Here is a 21,781-nt window from a genome sequence, read left to right as displayed (position 1 = left end):
AGAAGAAATAACCATACATTTGAATCATGCCGTTTTCTTCAGAAACCGTTTTTCTTTTATATCTCTTAACAGTTCCTCACAAGCCTCATCTGAGACCCTAGCAGCCCTGACTCCCGCTCTAGCAGCTTCGAATCCTGGTCCCCCCCCCCCCCCCCCCGCACAGAAGTCTTAGTCCATAGCGCTCTGAACGCCAGGGACAGGCAAATCTGTGGGGCTTTCGGAAAGGGACTATGACCCCGGAACAGGCCGCATTTTTTGCGTCAGGAAGCTCCCACAGGAGCGGGGACGGGGACTGCGGCTCCAGCAGCGGGACGGGGAAAGCTCGCCAGGGGGCACCGGAACTGCGTCAGGCCGGCCTCCGCACACCCGCCCCCGCTTCCAGAGGAGGGGGCCTGGCTGTCCCCAGTAATCCCGGGCCGACCTCCGGAAGATGGCCGCCGCTGCGGGGCGGGGCCTCCCGCCACACCGCCCCCGTCCCGCCCCCGCGCTGCCCGGTGTCGATTGGGTGAGGCGACTCGGTGGTGAGCGGCGATTGGGTCACGCCAGACGTGATCTGGGCGGGACCGGAAGGTGGTCTCTGCCTAGGGGACCCCCGGGTCTGGGGCTCTGCGTTCGTCCCAGGGGATGTGGAGAGCCGGCAGCATGTCGGCGGAGCTGGGAGTCGGGTTCGCACTGCGGGCAGTGAACGAGCGCGTGCAGCAGGCTGTGGCGCGGCGGCCGCGGGTGAGGAAGGGGACGGCGTGGGGACTGGGCGGCTGCATTGATGAGGGGGACCCCTGCGTGAGAATGGGTCGTCACGGTGACGCAGAGGGGTCTCCCGGAGGGGCGGGAGCCGTCCTTCCGCCTTGGCATTGGCGCGGGTTGCTGAGCCCCCCCAAACGCTGTTAACGGAAGGTTTCCTCAGCTACCTCGCTACGAGTCCGTCGGGTTTTCTGGAGGTTGGAACAGCAGGTATCCACCACCCGGGAAGATGACCAGTCCCCCGGCGGCTCGACCATTGCCCGTCGCGCCTCGTGTAGTGATCAGCGGCCTTAGCGGAGAGGAGCGGCGCCAGTCCCGTGCCCAGAGGCTGCAGGAGGAGACGTCTACTACAGGAGTGCCCAGCGGAGGCCAGATCTCCCGAGATCACGTGTGTGGCAGCGTCTGACAGCTCCGCCGGTCGGTGAAAGAGAAGGTGGATTGGCCGCATTCTGGAGACACCAGAGCTGCACTGGCACGTTCGGGCTTGAGGGGAGCTGACACCCTGTCCCAAGCAGTTTAAAGGGAGATTCCTTCCCTCCCCCCCCCCCCGCCACCCCTCCTTATAATATATTTTGTCTCCTCTTGGAATTTCATTAGATCGAGGATCAGTAGCTCCTGCCCTCACTGCAAGTTTAAGCCGAATGGTGCTCAGTGAGACCCAACTGAACAGAGAGGTCAGCGTTTCTCTGATCAAGCATTTGTGGTGTCAGAACTCCGAATGCTCTTCTGGAGACCGAAGACCTATGTTAGCATAGCCTTTCCTTAGCTTCTAATGAGATGTTACCTTGAACTAAGTCACCAAACTACTCTGGCCCTGAGTTTCCTCAACTGCATAGGCAACGGAATGAGCTCTGACTGCTTTTCAAGCTCCCGCCTGGCATTCATGTTCTATGATTCTCAGCGATGCTGCTCCAAGGAAAGCCAGGGATCTCCCCAGTAAGCCTCACTCTGGGAAGTTCTCCCAGCATCACTCCACAGGCGGATGGGCGCCTGCCCCACCTTTCTCTCTGGAAATCATCAATTCATCAACGTAATCCTGGGAGTTATGGCGTGGTCTCATAAAAGGCTGGTGATGCCTCGTCCCTCAGAAGGAAGCTGAAACTTTCTGCTAATGGATCTGAATCTTTAGAGCCTTGGAAGATACAGTGGTTCTGTAAAAATTACAGAGGGTGATCGGATGTGTGAAACTGAGCTGTATGAGGATAGGTGAATCTCCTGTTGCCTCTGAATAGATTTGGTTGTGGCAGAATTCAGGGAAACCCTCCCTCCTCTTTACGTGATGGTGCTGGCTGTAAGAGGGGTCATAGGGGCCTAATCCTGAGTCCAGAGTTTGTGGTGTCCCTGCCTCAGTTCTGCTTCTGGTTCTTAATTAGATTGAACAATAAATTACGTAGCTACTCTACGCAGGCCACTTTTGAGGGGGCGGGGGGCAATATTACTGAATATCCCAGGACCAGAATGAGTTTCCAAAACTTAACCTTGGGGTTTCAGAAGCCAGAAGTGGTATCCCCTCTAGTCAGAAGGTAATCCCTTCCCTTAATGAACTGATTCTTAAACCTCCAACCTTGATAGGCAAGAGAATCATCTGAAGAGTTTGTTTAAAAAGGAGATTCTCAGGGGCACGTCAGTAGCTCAGTCAGTTGAGAGTCTGACTCTTGATTTCAGCTCCAGTCATGATCCCACATCGAGTCCCACTTCAGGCTCTGTGCTGGGCGTGGACCTGCTTAAGATACTGTCTCTCTCCTTCTAACCCACTCCCCTACTTGTGCTCTCAAATTTAAAAAAATTTTTTTTAATTTAAAAAGGAGATTCTTAGACTCCAGCCCTGGAGATTCAAATTGAGTAAGTCTGGAGTGGTACCCATATGATGCTGATGCAGTTGGTCAAAGACCGCATTTTAAGGAAATACTGCTTTTAGGTACTTTCCTGGTTCTCCTAGGGGAGAACTGTCTTGCTAGGTATTAAAGTAGCTTCCATTTTAGATTTGGATGCCATGCATTTGAAAGACGTTTGATTGGGGCACCTGGGTGGCTCAGTTGGTTAAGCGCCCGACTTCAGCTCAGGTCATGATGTCACTGCTCGTGGATTCGAGCCACGCGTAGGGCTCTGTGCTGACAGCTCAGAGCCTGCAGCCTGCTTCAGATTCGTTGTCTCCCTTTCTCTCTACCACCCCCCCCACCCCTGCTCACACTCTCTCTCTCTCTCTCTCTCTCTCTCTCTCAAAATACACAAACATTTTTTAAAAAATTTGAAAGACATTTGATCAACATTATTTGATACTGGTCTCCCTCCAGTATTAGAATAATAGAGTTTACCAAATGTCAGGTTAAGACCTGTGCCAACTGATTCTACAGTATCTATCTTATAGAACTCACTGGAATAATATTCCTAAAGGTTTCCGCATTTGGCTCTTTCTCTCTTGGCAGGATCTCCCAGCCATCCAGCCCCGGCTAGTAGCAGTCAGCAAAACCAAACCTGCAGACATGGTGATTGAAGCCTACAGTCATGGCCAGCGCACTTTCGGGGAAAACTATGTAAGAACCCTTTTCCAAACTGCCTTTGGAAGAGCTGTGATTGCCAGGCTTCTCACTTGTTCTCTTTTTATCCTTCAGGTTCAAGAACTGCTAGAAAAAGCATCAAATCCTAAAGTAAGTGGATGTCTAACTTCTTGAGTTGGCATCTAATCTCAGCTCTTCAGTTGAAAGTTAGACACTTGTTGGTGGTTGGGGTTTATAGCAGCGTTGACTGGAGTAGAAATGTCTATATTAACCTTGACCTCCAAATATTTCTCAGCTAGATTTTCTTTCTTTGTTAAAAGTAAGACAATAGGGGGCACCTGGGTGGCTCAGTCAGTTGGGTATCCGACTTCAGCTCAGGTCATGATCTCATGGTTCGTGGGTTCGAGCCCCGCGTCAGGCTCTGTGCTGACAGCTAGCTCAGAGCCTGGAGCCTGTTTCAGATTCTGTGTCTCCCTTTCTCTCTGACCCTCCCCTGCTCACGCTGTCTCTCTCTCTCTCAGAAATAAATAAAACATTAAAAAAAAATTTTTTTTTTAAAGTAAGACTATAGCTTCTTCCTTTGCAGCTTTTTGGATATGGTGATTTAGGAGCTTGCTATAATCCTGGATCCTTTGAGTTTGTAAAGCTTTAATCAGTTCATCCTTTCTTTCTTTCTTTTTCTTTTTTTTTTTTTTTTTTAAAGAAGGCTCTACACCCACCATGGGGTTTGAACTCATGACCCTGAGATCAAGAGTCTCATGCTCTACCGACTGAGCCAGCCAGGTGCCCCATAGTCAGTTGATCCTTAATGGATGATATCTAAAAGATGGAGGGAGCTGATGGGAATAAGGAAGAGAAACAGAGCAGAAGCCTGAGGTAGTAGTATCCTTAAGAGCCTGGCTAAAGCTGGTGATAGCAGTTTATTGCATAGACCTGAAAAGTCAGAAGGGATTGTGTAAGGTATTTGAGCCGGGAAGGCCTTCGTAAATTCTGAGTCAGACATGGGTACCTTTTTCTCTTCAGATTCTGTCTTCGTGTCCTGAGATCAAATGGCACTTCATTGGCCACCTACAGAAACAAAATGTCAACAAATTGATGGGTAAGATAAAATCCTAAACATGAAGACAAAATTTCTCTGTCATTATATTACTTAATACTACTTTCTGTGGAAAGGTGAACAGCTTTTAGAATAGTCCTCATTCACCATTTGTGTTTTGGAGTTTTGGGGGGAAAAGAAACATTAGTTCTTCATATAAGGAAAGAGCCTGGGTTGTATATACTTGGAGACCTACCCTACTTTGTTAGGTATCATTTGGTGGTCTTTCAAATAAATTATAAGGAATTGTAGCCCATAAAATTTTTCAGTTGTCAGGGGAGATGTTTTTACCCTTTTCCCTTTGAATGTAAGGCTGTGGTAAATAAAATACAATAATATACAATAAATTAAATATAGTATATATTGAAGTACAATTAAGAATTAACTACAAGAGAGGGGCGCCTGGGTGGCTTAGTCGGTTAAGCGTCCGACTTTCGCTTAGGTCATGATCTCGCGGTTCTTGGGTTCGAGCCCCGCTTCGGGCTCTGTGCTGACTGCCAGCTCTGAGCCTGGAGCCTGTTTCAGTCTGTGACTCCCTCTCTCTCTGACCCTCCCCTGCTCACGCTGTCTCTCTCTCTCTCCTAGAAATAAATAAAACATTAAAAAAATTTAAAAAAAAAAAAAAAGAATTAACTACAAGAGAACTTAATGCTATTACAATGACATGTGGAGATCTGTCTGAGGAACTGAATACTTACTTTTCTCCAGGTGTCTAAAATAACCTGTATTTTTAAAACAGCTTTATTGAAGTATAATTGACCTATAGTAAATTGTATGTATTTAAAATGCACAATTTGAGTAGTTTTGATGTATGTTTGTACCTGTGAAACCATCACAAGCAGTCAAAAGAGTGAACACATCCATCACCCCAAAAAGTTTCCTCATGCCCTTTGGTTTTTTTGTTTTGTTTTGTTTTTAATTTTTTTAAGTTTATTTATCTATTTTGAGAGACAGAGAGCAAGCTAGCAGGAGAAGAGCAGTGAGAAAGGGAGAGAGAATCCCAAGCAGGCCCAGCGCTATCAGCACAGAGCCCAATGTGGGGTTTGAACTCACGAAACATGAGATCATGACCTGAGCTGAGACTGAGTCAGATGCTTAACTGACTGAAACACCCAGGCACCCCACTTCATGCCCTGTGTAATAACCCCTTCTTCCCGCTCCTCCCTACTCCGCTCCTTCAGCACTGCTTACCTCCTTTCTGTCACTATAGATTCGTTTGCCTTGCTAAGAGTTTTATATAAATGGAATCATAAAGTAGTATGTACTTTTTTTGGTCTGACTTCTTCCACTCAGCATAATTATTTTCAGGTTTATCATGTTGATGTGTATATCAGTAGGTCACTCCTTTTTATTGCTTTATCCATTCACCTATTGATGGACATTAGGGTTGCTTCTAATTTGGGGCTGTGACAAATAAAATTGTTATGGGGGTGATGGAAAAAAGATGTTATGAACATCTTTGTATGGACTCTTTTCTTTCTTACGTTTATTTTTGAGAGAGAGAGAGAGTAGACAGACATAGAGCATGAGCAGGGGAGGGACAGAGAGAGAGGGAGACACAGAATCTGAAGCAGGCTCCAGGCTCTGAGCTGTCAGCACAGACCCTGACTTGGGGCTCGAACCCATGAACCTGAGTCAAAGTCAGACGCTTAACCAACTGAGCCACCCAGGTGCCCCGTATGGACTTTTTCTTATCTGTTAGAATAAATACCTAGAAGTAGAATGGCTGAATCTCACAATAAGTATATGTTTAATTTTTTTTTAATTCTGATAAAGTATATGTAACATAAAACTTATTATCTTTCACTGTTTATAAGTATTTAGTTCAGTGGCATTGAGTACGTTCACATCATTTGCAGCCATCACTACTGTCCCTCCTCCAGAACTATTTTCCTCTCTCAGAACTGAAACCCCATCCCCATTACGTACATTTAACTTTCTAAGAAACTGCCAAGCTGCCCTGCAAAGTGTTGTGCCATCGTACGTTCCCACAAGCAGTGCTCAAGTGCCTCCACGCCTTTGCCCACACTTACGACGCTCATTTAATCTTAGCCATTCTACTAGGTACACGGTGGTGTCCTTGCATCACCTTAATGGCTTATGATGTTCAACATCTTGTCACCTGGTTGCATCTGTTTATCTTCTTTGCTAAACTGTCTATTGAAGTCTTTTGCCCATTTTCTAATTGGATTTTTTTACTTTTAAGACAGGAGAATTCTTTATATATTCTGGCTACTAGTCCTTTATCAGATACATGCCCTGCAGATGTTTTCTTCCACTCTGTTGCTTGTCTTTTCATTCTCTTAACAGTGTCTTTTGAAGAGCCGAAGTTTCTAATTTGATGAAGTCCAAATTTATCAATACTGTGCTTTTGGTGCCGTGTCTAAAAAATATTTCTCTATGGTTCAGGTCACACAGATTTTCTCTTAGCAGTTTTATAGTGTTAAATTTTTAAAAATTTCTTAACGTTTGCTTATTTTTAAGAGATAGAGACAGCACAAGTTGGGAAGGGACAGAGAGAAAAGGAGACACAGAAACTGAAGTAGGCTCCAGGCTTTGAGCTATCAGCACAGAACCTGATCTGGGACTCGAACTCACGGACCACAAGATCATGAACTGAGCTGAAATCAGACGCTTAACCAACTGAGCCACCCAGGTGCCCTGTAATGTTTATTTTTATATTAAGCTTCATTATTCACTTTGAGTTAATTTTGTATATGGTGCAAGGTATGAGTCCACGTTCTTTTTTTTTTTTTGGATATCAATGTCTAATTGCTCCAACACTACTTGTGGGAAAGTCTGTCCTTTTTCCATTGCATTCCTTTGTCCCTTTATCAAAAGTCAATTATCTATGAGTTTATTTCTAGACTATCTACTAGCATGATATTTTGATTTATTGTAGCTTTATAATAATTCTTTAAATTGAGTACTGTTAGCCCCCAACTTTATTCTTTTTCTTTTCTTTTTTTAATTTAATTTAATTTAATTTTTTTTGCAAATAGTTTATTGTCGAATTGGTTTCCATATAACATCCAGTGCTCATCCCCACAAGTGCCCTCCTCCATGCCCATCTCCTCCCTCCCCCCCACATCCATCAGTTCTCAGTTTTTGTCAGCATTCAAGAGTCTCTCATGGTTTGCCTCTCTCCCTTTCCCCCACCATTTCCCCCCTCCTTCTCCCCCTTGTTCCTCAGTTAAGTTGCTCCTAATCCTCCTATACGTGCAAACATATATTTGTCCTTCTCTGCCTGACTTATTTCGCTCAGCATAACACCCTCAAGGTCCATCCATGTTGCTACACATGGCCAGATTTCATTGTTTCTCATTGCCATGTAGTATTCCATGGTATAGATGAACCACATCTTCTTGATCCATTCGTCCGTTGAAGGACACTTAGGCTCTTTCCATGTTTTAGCTATTGTGGAGAGTGCTGCTATGAACATTGGGGTACATGTGCTCCTATGCCTCAGCATTTCTGTATCCCTTGGGTAAATTCCTAGCAGTGCTATTGCTGGTTCATAGGGGAGTTCTACTGTTAGTTTCCTGAGGAACCTCCACACGGTTTTCCAGAGGGGCTGCACCAGTTTACATTCCCACCAACAGTGTAGGAGGGTGCCCGTTTCTCCACATCCTCGCCAGCATCTAGAGTTCTCTGATTTGCTCATTTTAGCCACTCTGACTGGCGTGAGGTGGTAACTTTATTCTTTTTCAAAGTCATTTTGGCCATTCTAGAGCCTCTGCATTTCCATATAACCAATTTGTCCAAATCTACCAAAAAAAAAAATCAAAAGCCCTGCCAGGTATTTGAATTAGGATTGTATTGAATCTACAGATCAATATGGGGAACATTGACATAGTAAAAATATTGAATCTCCCAACACATTAATAAGGTATAGCTCCTGTATTTCTTTAGGTTGTCTTTAATTTCTCTCAATAATATTTTGTAGTTTTCATTGTGCAAGTTTTCCTCATTGTCTGATTTATATCTGTGTTTTTCTTATATATTGATTTTATCTATTATGCTGTTGTTGATCCCATTACTTTAATTTCTGATTGTTGCTCATATATAATACAGTTGATTTTTGTATATTCATCTTGTATCCTGCAACTTTGTTAAACTTATTTTAGTAGCTTTTTTTTTTTTTTGCAGATTCCATATAACTTTCTACATAGACAATTATGTTTTCTATGAACAGACACCTTACTTCTTCCTTTCCAATCTGGATGCCTTTTATTTCTTTTTCTTGCCTTATTATACTAGCTAATACCTTCAATACAATATTGAATAGAAGTGCTGAGAGTATACATGCATATTTTTCATGATGTCCTTTATCAGAAGGAGAAATTTCCCTTCTAATCCTAATTTGCTTTATCAAGAGTAGAGGTTAGATTTTGTCAGATGCTTTTACTGCAGCCATTGAAATGATCCTTTTTCAGTTTATTAACATATTGAACTACATTTATTGATTTTCAAATGTTAAACCACCCCTACATTCCTAGAGATAAGCTCACTTGGTCATGCAATATTATCCTTTTACTATAATGTTGCATTTGATTTGTTAAGTTTTGCTTATAATGTTTGCATCTAGGAGCGCCTGGGTGGCTCAGTAGGTTAAGCAGTTTGGTTTTGGCTCAGGTCATGAACTCACAGTTCATGGGTTAAAGTCTCACATTGGGTTCAGCACTGACAGTGTGGAACCTGTTTGGTATTCTTTCTCTCCCTCTCTCTCTGCCCCACTCTCCCATATTTCTGAATAAGTAAACTTTAAAAAAAAAAGTGTTTGCATCCATATTTACAAAGGACATTTGTCTGTAGTTTTCTTTTCTTGTAATGTCATTTTTTAGATTTGATAACAGGATAATGCTGACCTCATAGAATAAGTTGGGAAGTATTCCCAACCCTTCGGTCTTTTGGTAGAGTTTGTGTGGAATTGGTATTGTCTCTTTCCTAATGGCTTAATAGAATTCACCAGTGAAGCCTGGAGTTTCTTTGTGGGAAGGTTTTTAACTATAGTTTCAATTTTATTACTAGATTTAAGACTATTCACATAATCTGTTTTTTTCTTGGGTGAGCTTTGCTTATGTTTTTCAAGGTTCAAGGAGTTTGTCCATTTCATCCAAAGTAATGAATTTATAGGGCACCTGGGTGGCTCAGTCAGTTAAGCATCCAACTTTGGCTCAGGTCATGCTCTCACAGTTCGTGAGTTCGAGCCCCACATTGGGCTCTGTGCTGACAGCTCAGCTCTGGGAGCCTGCTTCAGATTCTATGTGTGTGTCTCTCTCTCTGTCCCTCCCTCACTCACACACTGTCTCAAAAATAAATAAGCAATAAAAAAATAATGACTTTATGAGCATTTGTAATATTCCTTTATTATCCTTTTAATATCTGTGGCATCTGTAGTGATGTCAACTCATTTCTGATGTTGGTAATTTGTGTCTTCTCTTCCCCCGCCCCCCATCCATCTGGCTAGAGGTTTATCAATTTTATCGATCTTCTCAAAGAACTACTTTTAGTTTCATTAATTTTTCTCTTTTGTTTTAGTATATATTATATAAACACAAATAATTCTATATTGCCGGATTTATAACATATGAAAAAGTCAAAATGCATTGCAACAATAACATACCGAATGAAAAGTTAAGAAACAGAAGTACACAATTATAAGGGTCTTAAACTATATATGAAGTGGTAAAGCACCACTGTAATGTAGACTGTGCATAAGTTCAACTTTAAAGCAACCAACAGGTGCGCCTGTCTGGCTCAGTCAGTAGAGCACGTGACTTGATCTCAGGGTATAGGTTGGGTATAGAACTTACTTTAAAAAATAAAATAAAGCAACCAATAACAGAGAATTATAGCAATAAGTCAGCAAAGGAGATCAATTGGAATAATAAAAAAATTTTGAAATGGTATCTCATTGTTGTTTTCATTTGCATTCCCCTAATGACAAATGAAGTTGAGCATCTTTTCATGTGCTTATTGGCCATTTGTACATCTTCTTTGGAGAAATGTCTATTCAAATCCTTTGTGTGCTTTTTAATTGGGTCTTTTATTATTGAGTTGTAAAATTTCCTTATATATCCTAGGCACCAGGCCTTTATGATGTACATGATTTGCAAATTTTTTCTCCCATGGATTGTCTTTTGACTTTCTTTATAGTATCATTTGTAGCACAGAAATTTTTCATTTTAATATAGTCCGGTTTGTCTCTTTTTTCTTTTGTGGCATGTGCTTTTGGTGTTATAGCTAGGAAATCCAAGGTCACAAAGTTGTTTTTTTTTTAATCTCTATGCCCAGTGTGGGGCTTGAAGTCTCGACCCTGAGATTAGGAATCACATGCTCTACCTACCGACTGAGCCAACCAGACACCACCAAGGTCACAATGATTTACTCCTGTTTTCTTCTAAGAGTTTTATAGTGTTAGCTCTCACCTTTGGTTTTTTTTTTTTTAAAGTTAATTTTTAAGTGTAGCCTGAGGAAGAGGGAGGTACAAATTCATGCTTGTCCTTTGAACTGTTTTGCCCCTTCACCTTTATTTTTCAGAGAAATGTTTGCTGACTCTAGATTTCCAGCTTGACAGATTTTGCTTTCAGGACTTTAAAGATGTCGCTCCACTCTCTTACATCATTTCCATTGAGAAATAGGACGTCATCCTTATCTTTGTTCTTCTGTATGTAACATGTTTTTTTTTTTTCTTCTAGCTACGTACAAGATTTATTTTCTCATTATCACTGGTTTTGAGCAATTTGATTATTAATGTTCCTTGGTGTAATTTTTTCCACATTTCTTGTGCTTGGGGCTCACTGAGCTTCTTGGATCTGGGGTTTATAGTTCTCATCAAGTTGAGAATTTGTTCAGTCACTGTTTCTTCACATATATTTTCTGCCTCCCCACGCACCCCCCCCTCACACACACACATCCGCAACTTCTTTTCTCCTTTGGGGAGTTGGGTTACCTTTTCGTCTGCTTGAGGTGATTCCACAGCTCACTAATGCCCTTTTAATTTTTATGATTTTTTTTTTCCTGTTTCATTTTGGATAATATCTTCAAAGTAGCTGATCTTCTTTAGCATTGTCTAATGTGCCATTAATTCTGTCAGTGGGTTTTTCATCTCCTACATGTGGTTTTCATGCTAAAAGTTGAATTTGGGTCTTCTTTATGTCTTCCATCTCTCTCTCTATTTTATAATATATGGTACACAGTTATGGTAACTGTTTTAATGTGCTATCTACTGATTCTATCATCTTTGACAGTCTGGAGCAGTTCCAATAGGGTGATTTAATATATCATATTTTCTGCTTCTTTGAGTCTTTGAGTTCCTGCTTTTTTGTGTGGTGGTTTTTTGGTTTCGTTTGTTTGTTTGTTTGTTTGTTTTTTGGACAGCCAAACATTGTGAATTTTCTTGTTGGGAGCTGGTCACTTTTGTATTCCTATAAATATTTTTGAGCTTTGTTTGGAACACAGTTAAGTTACTCGGGAACAGTTTGATCTTTTTAGGTCTTGCTTTTAAGATTAGTTGGTGTGAGTGGAGCAGAGCTTAGTCTAGTATTCATTACTCCCCATTTCTGAGGCAAGGCCCTCTGTATACTCTAGCCAGTGCCCCATGAACCTAAGTGTTCCAGCCTGTCTGGGGTGGGAACAGGCACTATTCCATGCCCTCTGTGAGCATCAGGCACTGTTTCTTCTAATCCTTTCAAATAGTTGTCTCCCCAGCCCTGGGTGATTTCCTCACATGCACGAGCTGATCTATACCCAGCTGAGCTCTGGAGGGAAGCCCTTTACAGATCACGGGTGATGTCTCTGTATGCAGCTCTCTCCTCTCCCACATTCTGTCCTAGGAACTCTAGCTGCGTAGTCTTTCCATATTCTTAGCTCATGTCCTCAACTCAGGGTCCCACTCTTCCTCTCTTCCCCTTTTCTGCACCGCATCCTAGAAACTTTCCAGGCAAGTAAGCTATGGGCAGTCACTTCATTTGTTTCTCACGTCTCAGAGATCACTATCGTTCATTGCATGATTCCCAGTTCTTGTAAACCATTGTTTCATATATGTTTCACACATTTTGTCCATTTGGTTGTTCAGGTGGAATGGTAAATCTGGTCCCTATACTTACTCCATCTTGTCAGGAAGCAGAAATTCACTGTATTATTTTTAAAAGCTATTTCATATTAGGTATGGGAAAAGTAGGGAGCCTATTTACAATTAATAAATGGCAGCAACACAATCAGCTTTTTATCTGAGAAACAAATTAGATTCCCTTCCTCACAGTGCAAATTCCAGCTAGATTAAAGAATCCTAATGTGAAATATCAAAACTAGGAAAGTGTTAGAAGAGGGGCGCCTGGGTGACTCAGGTGGTTAAGCATCCATCTCTTGATTTCAGCTCAGGTCACAATCTCATGATTCATGAGATCAAGCCCTACAGTGTGCTCTTCCTGACAGTGCAGAGCCTGCCTGAGATTCTCTCTCTCTACCCCTCCCAGGCTCAAGCACTCACACTTCCTCTCTGTCTCTCAAAATAAATGAATAAACTTTTCAAAAGAAACAAGTATTAGGAGAAAATATAGGAAAATATTTTTATATTTTTAGGCTGGTGAAAGGCCTTTCTAAATAAAACATAAAGTCCAGGGGCACCTGGGTGGCTCAGTCAGTCAGTTAAGCGTCCGACTTTGGCTCAGATCATGATGTCATGGCTTGTGAGTTCGAACCCTGCACTGGGTTCTATGCTGACAGCTCAGAGCCTGGAGCCTGCTTCAGATTCTGTGTCTCCCTCTCTCTCTCTCTACCCCTCCCCTGCTCATGCTCTGTCTCTCAAAAATAAACATTAAAAAAATTGTTTTAATAAATAAAACAAAGTCTGGAAACCATAAAAGAAACAACTAGCACATTTGCTTACACAAAAATTAAAGCTTTCTATTTGTGAAAGTAAAAAGGAAGCACAGATTGGTAGTAAAATAATAGTTTTTAAAAGGGAAAGAAGTTAATGTCCATAAGGCATAAAGAACCATATGTATATTTTTTTAATCCATAAGAAAAACATAGAGGAAAACGAAGAATGGGTCATTTACAAGGATAAAAAATACAAATGCCAGTAATCAAGTGAAAAATGCTTAACCTCAAGAGAAATGCAAAATACAATAATAAATTCTACTTTTCACCAATCAGGTTGGCAAAAAATAAAAAGGCTGCTAAAATGCAATGTTTTGAGAGCATGATTAAGTAAGCACCCCACATTTTGCCAGGAGGATTCTAAAATGGTAGGGCTCTTTTGGATTTCTCATATCCAGCACAATTTAAATTGATCTTCCTCTTTTAACTAGTAATTTCAGTTCTTCAGTTGCATCCTATAGCAACATGTATAAGTGCCCAAAGGCCTGTGTGTAAGCTTTGGTTCTGTAGTAAAAAAGAAACAATGTCTATTAACAAGAACAATGTTAAATAAATTGTGATCATCTGTTCTGTGGAAAACTGCAGTTGTTAAAAGTACAGGTGGATTTATGGTACTGATGTAAAATATCTTCAGCAATGATGTATTGCTAACTGGAAGCATAACCCATAAGACGTTTATTAGGAGCCAATTTGTTATTTCAGAAAATAACAGGAAATTGTGTGTCTGGCGTGTGCATGTGTGTTCGATTGGATGGGAATACACGAAAATAGATCTGGAAGAATCCTCATCCTGGCAGTAATAGTGATAGTTTCTAGGGTGAGAGGCTTGGAGTTTTCACTGCATATACTTCTATATTGCTTGTTCCCCGCCACCCCATGATATCCCACGCATATCAAGCCTGTATACTTTCAGTCTCTTTTTTTAAATCTCTATAAATTTTTTAAGTGAAGTAGCCTGAACTCATTCAGTAGGAAGAACATGGAGTCAGTTTGTCATCGTCTCAAATCACAGCTCTAATATTTGTTAATTTTGTAAACTTGAATCAACTTTAGCCTTTCTGAGCCTCAGTTTCCCCATCTGTAAGATGGAGGTAATTATAGTGCTTCATGAACCATGGTAAAGATTAAAAAGAAATGGGCACCTGGCTGGCTCAGTCGGATGAGCATGTGACTCTTGAACTCAAGAGTTGTGAGTTTGAGCCCTGCGTTGGGTGTGGAAAGTTCTTAAAAATAAAATCTTTTAGGGAGGCCAGGATGGCTCAGTCGGTTAAGTGGCTGACTTGATTTCAGCTGAGGTCATGATCTCATGGTTCATGAGTTCGAGCCTCACATCAGGCTCTGTACTGGCAGAGGGTTCTCTCTCGCACTCTCTTCCTTCCCCTGCTCAGGCTCTCTTTCTCTCAAAATACATAAACATTAAAAAAAAAATTAAAAAGTAAAATAATATCTTTTTAAAAATAGAAAAAATAAGAAACAGATTAAAAAGAAATCATGCAGGGGCGCCTGGGTGGCTTAGTCGGTTAAGCGTCCGACTTTCGCTTAGGTCATGATCTCGCAGTTCGTGGGTTCGAGCCCCGCGTCGGGCTCTGTGCTGACTGCCAGCTCAGAGCCTGGAGCCTGTTTCAGTCTGTGTCTCCCTCTCTCTCTCTGACTCTCCCCTGCTTACGCTGTCTCTCTCTCTCTCCTAGAAATAAATAAAAATATTAAAAAAAAAAAAAAGAAATCATGCATAGACAGTAGTTAGCAAATTGCCTGGGGGATTTCAGTGTTTGGTAAAAACAAGTTGCTGATGTTGCTGCTTCTGTCTTTGTTGTTCTTGATCTGAGGCAAGACTAATGCTTCATTTCACATGCATCTTTAGAGAAGATGGTTTCGATGACGTCAGCATCTCCCTTAGCTGTCAGTGTTGAGGTCATTCTGATGTCCTTGTTGAATGAGAGCACCCCCAGCCCACAGTCTAAGAGCATGGTGTTTTCATGCCTGGGGAGCACTTTGGCCTCTACTGGTCATCCTCTCTTTAATGCCACCTTGACCCATTTCTCACAGTGTGAGCCATAATTTAGTCGGATCAAGCCTGCTATTAGGAATCTCTTCAGTCTCCAGCCCTCGGGAAGCTTTAAGCCTCGTGCACTGCAGGACTGTGATATGTCAGTGTTCCTCTACTCGTCTTCCCTGATCGGCTAGCAGTGGGCGGACATTCGAACTCACATCTAGTAGAGCTGTCACACGAGTCTTAGCAGCACTGAGACTTACCTTCTTGTTCTTTTCCTGGAAAATTGTCTTTCCATCTGCCAAGCCAAAGATTGGTTGCACGTTGCTTGCTGCAGTAGGATGGATGACGAATTACCTTGCCTCTTTCTCATTACAGCTGTCCCCAATCTCTTCATGCTGGAAACAGTGGATTCTGCGAAGTTGGCAGACAAAGTGAACAGTTCGTGGCAGAAAAAAGGTTCTCCGGAAAGGTTAAAGGTTATGGTCCAGGTTAACACCAGTGGAGAGGAGAGTAAGTGACCAGACCTAATTGTAGATTTTTCTTCCCTTAGGATGGTTGAAGGTCAGGAAGAATGGCAGGCCTAAGTATCCGAGAGCTAAGGTTATAGGAGGAAATCATGGGCCTGTATGTAAGAGGTTTCACGTAGGACCTAGAAGGCATGGTGACATCTAAGCCAGTCCACATATAATTCTCTCACACATCATGGGTTGTTAGTTCTTAATTTTTTGGTGGCCAGAATTGGATAAATCAGGAAGGGGATTGTGACTTTGTATTTCTGAAAATTCCCAAAAGTCACCATCGCTCCTGAAAGAGATGGCATAATTACACATATTTCTCCAGTGTTCAAAAACAAAAACAAAAAAACGTACTTAGTATTACCTTGGGAGAGAATAGAAGAAAATCACATGAGCACCAGTTAATGAATATCTTGGGTTAACACTGTAACCTAGTGAACAGAGCAGGAGCTTTGGAATCAGACCCCGGGTTTGAGCTCCAGCACTTCCCAGAGTTGTAACCTTGGGTAAGTTACCTAACCTCTCTGTACCTCAGTCTCCTTGGAGGACAGTGATATAATGGTGCCTACTTAAGAGGCTATTGTAAGGATTGTAAGTCATGATACAGGCAGAGCTGCTGGCCTAGAACCCCACGCCTCTCACTCGTTAGCCACTTGTGGAGGGTAAGTGTTTACAGTTAGTCATTTGCCCACGACCCTCAGACCAATATTCACCAAACCGTAACGTGAAGGAACACATTGCAAAGACTGTTTTCTAGATAGGCCCTCAGGCCACACTTCCTGGACTGAAATCCCAGTTGCATAGTTTCTAGTTGTGTGACCTTGGAAAAGATACTTAGTCTCCTCGTGCCTCAGTTTCCTCATCTGTAGAAGGGGCATAGTAAGAGTACTTACTTCATAGTTATTGTATAAGTGAAAGGCTCTTAGGATTTGGCATATGTGCCTGACACATAAATGTTCTGTAAATTTTAATAATTGTCATTATTTCTACACACAAGTGGATTATAACTTACATTATCAATATTAGTAAATCTGAAATTGACTCCAGGTCAAGTCTATGACATTTCTTGATAATTAGCTATAATTTTCTGTAGTTAAAGATTAAAGTGAATGTTTTTAGCATCTCTATTTGATAAATGAAGGAAAGAGAATATCAGTATTCCTTATAACTGCATACCAATTAATCATTTGCTGCAGATTTCTCCTCTAGTTGTTAATTAGCAAGTTCAATTAAATTTTGAAAGTATATAGTAAAACTGTGTGACAGATCCTTTATTTTTAAATGTGTACAGTCTTAGGGCGCCTGGGTAACTCAGTCAGTCGAGGATCCGACTCTTGAGTTCGCCTTAGGTCATAATAATTTTGCTGTTCATGGGATCAAGCCCCACATCGGGTTCTGTGCTGACAGCGCAGAGCCTGCTTAGGATTCTCTCTCTCTCTGCCCCTCCCCTACTTGCGCTCGCTGTCAAAATAAATAAATAAACTTTTTTTTTTAAGCTGTTCTTTTTTAATTTTAATTTCTTTAAATTTTTTTAGTGTATGTTTATTTTTGAGAGAGAGAGACAGAGTATAAGCAGGGCAGGGGCAGAGAGAGAGGGAGACACAGAATCCAAAGCAGGCTCCAGGCTCTGAGCTGTCAGCACAGGGCCCAATGCGGGGTGCAAACCCCAGATGCGAGATCATGACCTGAGCCAAAGTCAGATGCTCAACCAACTGAGCCACCCAGGCACCCCTGCACATTTTTTAAAGCAAGAATTTAAAGTGTTTACAATTCTAATAAATGAATGAAACTAGAGAAATACCAGAGCTAGGAAAAGAATTCTCAGGTCAGCCTGGCATTTTGGCAATGTGAGTCCTGTCAGTGTCCCAAGAAAAGCGGTGTTTTTTCTTTCCCCTGTACTCTCAGCTCGTATCCCTGTGATTCAGATGATGATTATTCAGAAGGGAAGCAACACAGACAAAGACCTCAAAACTTGGGTTACTCTTCAGGACTTAGGGATATGTGTTTTTCAGGAAGCCCTCTTGTCCGAGAGTCCCCTCATCTGTTACCAGGAAGGGATGGAAATGGAGCCTTCCTCCGGCTACCGAAAACATTTTGGTACAAGTGTCTTCTGTTTCCTTTTGTGCAGGTAAACATGGCCTTCTGCCTTCAGAGACCATAGCCCTGGTGGAGCACATAAATGCCAAGTGCCCCAGCCTGGAGTTCGTGGGGCTGATGACCATAGGAAGCTTCGGACATGATCTTAGTCAAGGACCGAACCCGGACTTCCAGGTACTGGGGTCCAAGGGTGGTGGGATTGCTCATGCGCCAGAGTGGCATCTTAATGAACTGCTGTCGCAGGCCTGGCTGGTGGAGTCACTTGCAAAGACCCCGCCGGGTACTGCCTGCCAGGGGTGACGAGCCGCTTCTGAACGCTTCTCAGCTCCACCGGAACTTTGACCAAAACACAGTCGTTAGAGAAAATGAGCTCTTTTCTTCCTTTCCAGGGACTGATCTTCTTTTTTTTTTCAAGCAGGAACATTTGCTCCAAAACTTTCAGTAGCTTCTAGAAATTTTGACAGGACTTGAAACCCTGAGGAATCAACAGTCTTTGTCTGTGGTGTTCAGATTGGGCCCCTCTCAGACACCCCATGGCGAGGGCAGGAGGAAAATAATGTCACCCTTGTCTCTCTGTCAGGCGTTGCTGTCCCTCCGAGAGGAGCTGTGTAGAAAGCTGAACGTGCCCACAGAGCAGGTTGAGCTGAGCATGGGGATGTCCGTGGATTTCCAGCATGCGGTAAGTTGTGCCCCTGGTGCCCTGGCTGCCCAGGGGGCGGGGCCAACGGGCTGCAGGAAAGCCGTTTCCACCGGAAAAACCTTTGAAATGCTTCATTGTGGCAATAGAGCAGCCGATAGCCGTGGCTCTCAACTGTTCCATAATCCCCCACCCCTTTTCTTTTTGAAATGAAATGTGTATAAATTATAGCCTGACACAGAACTTTTGTAAACTCCATCTCATTCCCTAAGGGAATTCTAAAGAAAGATAAGGAGGGACACCTGACTGGCCCAGTCTGTAGAACCTGTGACTCTTGATCTCTGGGTCGTGAGTTCAAGCCCTATGGTGGGTGTAGAGATGACTTAAATATAAATAAATAAACTTGTAAAAATTATAGTTTAATTTCTTATTTTTCTTTATTTTTGGGGTGCCTGGATGGCTCAGTCAGTTAAGCATCCAACTTTGGCTCAGGTCGCAACCTGATGGTTCACTAGTTAGGGCTGTGCACTGACAGCACAGAGCCTGCCTCGGATCCTAGCTCCCTGTCTCTCTGCTCCTCCCTGTCTCCCTCTCTATCTCTCTCAAAAATAAACAGATATTTTTTTAAATTATAGTCTATAATTTCCTATTTTTCACTCTTTCTTTTTAAGTAATCTCTACACCCACTGTGGGGCTGGAACTCATGACCCCGAGATCAAGACTCACACGCTGTACCGACTGAGCCAGCCAGAGGCCCCTAAACTATAATTTTTTAAAAAGCATTGCACTGTGGAAAGGCCTGGGTGTGGGTGTCTGACAGTGAGTCCTGATGGGTAGTCCGGAGCTCATCTCATGGGGAGATTCACCCTGAAAGTCACAGCTATAGCTATATGCTGATGGAGGTGTGCTGTTCTGGAACAGTAAATAACTTGATCAAGTCCTAAAAATCAGAGTGTCAACTTCACTGTGTGTATCCAGTAGTTGCATTCTCAGAAAACCCTATATATCAACACGGTGCAACGGTGCTGTGTGTTTATAAGTAAAATGGGATTCGTTCCCTCGCTCAAGCAATTAATGGGACGTTTTTTCATCTGCCTGACCATGGAACGTTAGGAGGGCGTATGGCCCTCAGACAGCTCTTCGTTGTGCCACTGTGTCTTCGTCACACAGGGTGCCGCGCCTTAACAGCCCCAGCTAAATGGCAGTCATGTCCCCGAGTCACCAGGACAGCCAAGGAAATCCTTACTTCTGAAACGTGCCCCTGGAGGTACCATTGCCCCAAGGGTAAGCCTGCCCGGCAGCCCGCTTCAGCTGCCTCGTCCTGGTTCTCCATAGAAGTGCCTCCAAAGCCAGAACGAGAGGCGGAACTTCAGCATCTCCTGCCTGATTTCAAACTCGGCCTTTGATACTCTCTCCTCTTTTCCACAGATTGAAGTAGGGTCCACCAATGTCCGAATAGGAAGCACCATTTTTGGAGAGCGAGATTACTCCAAGAAACCTGCCCCGGACAAGTCCACGGCAGAACGCAAGACTGCCGTGGAGGTGGCCCAGGCACACTGAGCCCAGGCACAGCCGGCAGTGGCTCGCAGCCGCGGGCCTGTCCAGGAACACCCACTATGCACTCGCCTGGCCTCCGTTTTGATAGTCCCTGTGTTACGGCACAGCCACGCTCTCCCTGTGGCCTGGAGAGAGTGCGCTGATGCTCCTGGGCGTTGATGGGGACCATTTGTACTTCGGATCTGTCATAAGAAGCTCACTTCAAGCAGTGGCTTTGAATCAGGTTTGAGAAATCCAGACGTTTCTGCAGAACAGACATCAAATCAGTAGCCAGGAATCGAGTTCCGTGTTGAATCCTGCCCAGGGGCACCAAGCAACCCGTGAATGCCTTCCCCGGGTTAAAATGTGGTCACTCATGCCTATAATCACCAGGGCAAGAGGGAGTCCTATCTGTCATGCACTTTAATGGAAAGTCCCTTCATGCAAACCCCCTAGTGAGTAATCGTCTTTGCTGCTCTGGAGCAAGGTGATTTCTGCCCCCAGGTTTGACCCCACTCAGTAAACATCTGTCCCCACTCTGGAATGACAGTGCAGGTAACTTCAGGAGCTGGCTCAGGGCAGTGCTGCAAACCCAAATCATGTTGATCAGAGTTTGCGTCACCTTGTCCCTGTGGACCCCGAAAACTACAGGGGTAACATAAGACTCGGGCCTTTCCAACATCCTCCTAGACAGGCCTCTCCTAGATGAGAATTAAATGCTATGATTTCTTCTCCACCATAACTGCCCCAGAAATTCGTTCAAGGCCAGTTCAGGCTCACAGTTTCAACAAAGCCTGGCTTTGAGTTTCCTTTTCCTGCGGAGCATTTTCCAGGCACATCTAAAGCCCCTCCCTCCACCCTCCGCACCCCCTCACCCCTGCTATAAGCCAGAATTTGCAACTTCTTGATTGTTAATAAAGTAGCAGCAAGGTCTTCAAAAACCAGAAAGCACAATTCTCAGATATCTGTAACAGATGACTTCGGTCTGGGTGGTTTATTTTCTAGATGTTTTTTCCTGATTTGTTCAAGCCCCAGTCTTCATTTTAGGAAATAACTTTCAGAACATAATGCTGCTGCTGAATGTAATTTTGTAAAACCTAAACCATTATGATTCCTGTACTGTTTCAGTCAGAGCTATCACATGTTTCAGAGTCTAGTGAATAAAAATGCAAGTTTGAATTATACCATCTGTGCCAATTACAAAGCAATTAAAAGATTTATTTTTTATGACCTGGTGTAATGAGTGAGTATTAACAGGAGCGGGGCCTGGGAACCAACAGGTAGCAGCTGTGCCCGTCACTGGACATCGTGCCAGCCTGGCTTTAGAGGAGGACCTCCCTTGGGCCACAGATGCAGCTAAAGGCACAGGGTGGGTGAGACAGCAATCCTGAACTTCTAAAGGCAAGAAAATGAAATGCTTACTAACCTCTTGCTGCAAGAACTATTTGAACCTGCTGCCGCTATTTGAAATGGCCTCTAGGTGGCGACATTGGCCAGCCTGTGGGGCCAGCATTGAGGCTTTCAGATCAGTAAATTTGCTGGGAGGGGCCCCTCGCCCTTAGTCTCCCCCCTTCAGAGAGCAGGAATGGAGGCCAAAGAACACGATTTTTCCAAGTGATACGGCTGACTCTTGCAGCACCACTGGGTTCTTCCAGATACCTCATTTCTTTGCTATCTGGGAGCACTTTGGCAAAAGGCGAAAGATTTATGCGATCTTAAGAGAAACCAGAGTATGCCTGGGAGCACTTTGGGAGAGGGGACCTGGCCTAAGCTTAATATTAA

General features: G+C 43.2%; 1 protein-coding gene and 1 non-coding gene across 3 annotated transcripts; one reads left to right on the top strand and one right to left on the bottom strand.

The window, feature by feature from the left end:
* The first annotated feature begins 487 nt into the window (after positions 1-487).
* LOC120238684 (pyridoxal phosphate binding protein) lies at positions 488-21,229 on the top strand. Of its 2 annotated transcripts, none has more exons than XM_039242583.1 (8): positions 488-723; positions 3,168-3,275; positions 3,354-3,389; positions 4,263-4,338; positions 15,590-15,724; positions 17,858-18,000; positions 18,407-18,505; positions 19,892-21,229. In XM_039242583.1, exons 1-8 carry the CDS (start codon positions 625-627, stop codon positions 20,021-20,023), a joined length of 828 nt encoding a protein of 275 aa, XP_039098514.1. In that variant the 5' UTR covers positions 488-624; the 3' UTR covers positions 20,024-21,229. The 2 variants fall into 2 exon arrangements, with proteins under 2 accessions (XP_039098514.1, XP_039098515.1); XM_039242584.1 differs by lacking the exon at positions 488-723 and adding an exon at positions 1,381-1,947.
* On the bottom strand, positions 3,952-4,024 carry TRNAK-CUU. The gene has a single exon. It is a non-coding gene; the product is annotated as a tRNA-Lys (tRNA).
* Positions 21,230-21,781: the final 552 nt, after the last annotated feature.

Source organism: Hyaena hyaena, unplaced genomic scaffold (genome assembly GCF_003009895.1).
Source record: "Hyaena hyaena isolate Hyena2069 unplaced genomic scaffold, ASM300989v1 scaffold_215, whole genome shotgun sequence".
Taxonomy (NCBI): domain Eukaryota; kingdom Metazoa; phylum Chordata; class Mammalia; order Carnivora; family Hyaenidae; genus Hyaena; species Hyaena hyaena.
The sequence above is the reverse complement of the archived record's forward strand: the minus strand, read 5'-3'. Positions and strand labels throughout refer to the sequence as shown.

Coding starts and splice junctions, on each gene's coding strand:
- LOC120238684 (XM_039242583.1), top strand. CDS start 625: ATGTGGAGAGCCGGCAGCATGTCGGCGGAGCTGGGAGTCGGGTTCGCA. Junction 3,390..4,262: donor AAAAAGCATCAAATCCTAAA/GTAAGTGGATGT, acceptor TTTTCTCTTCAG/ATTCTGTCTTCGTGTCCTGA. Junction 18,001..18,406: donor GACCGAACCCGGACTTCCAG/GTACTGGGGTCC, acceptor TCTCTCTGTCAG/GCGTTGCTGTCCCTCCGAGA.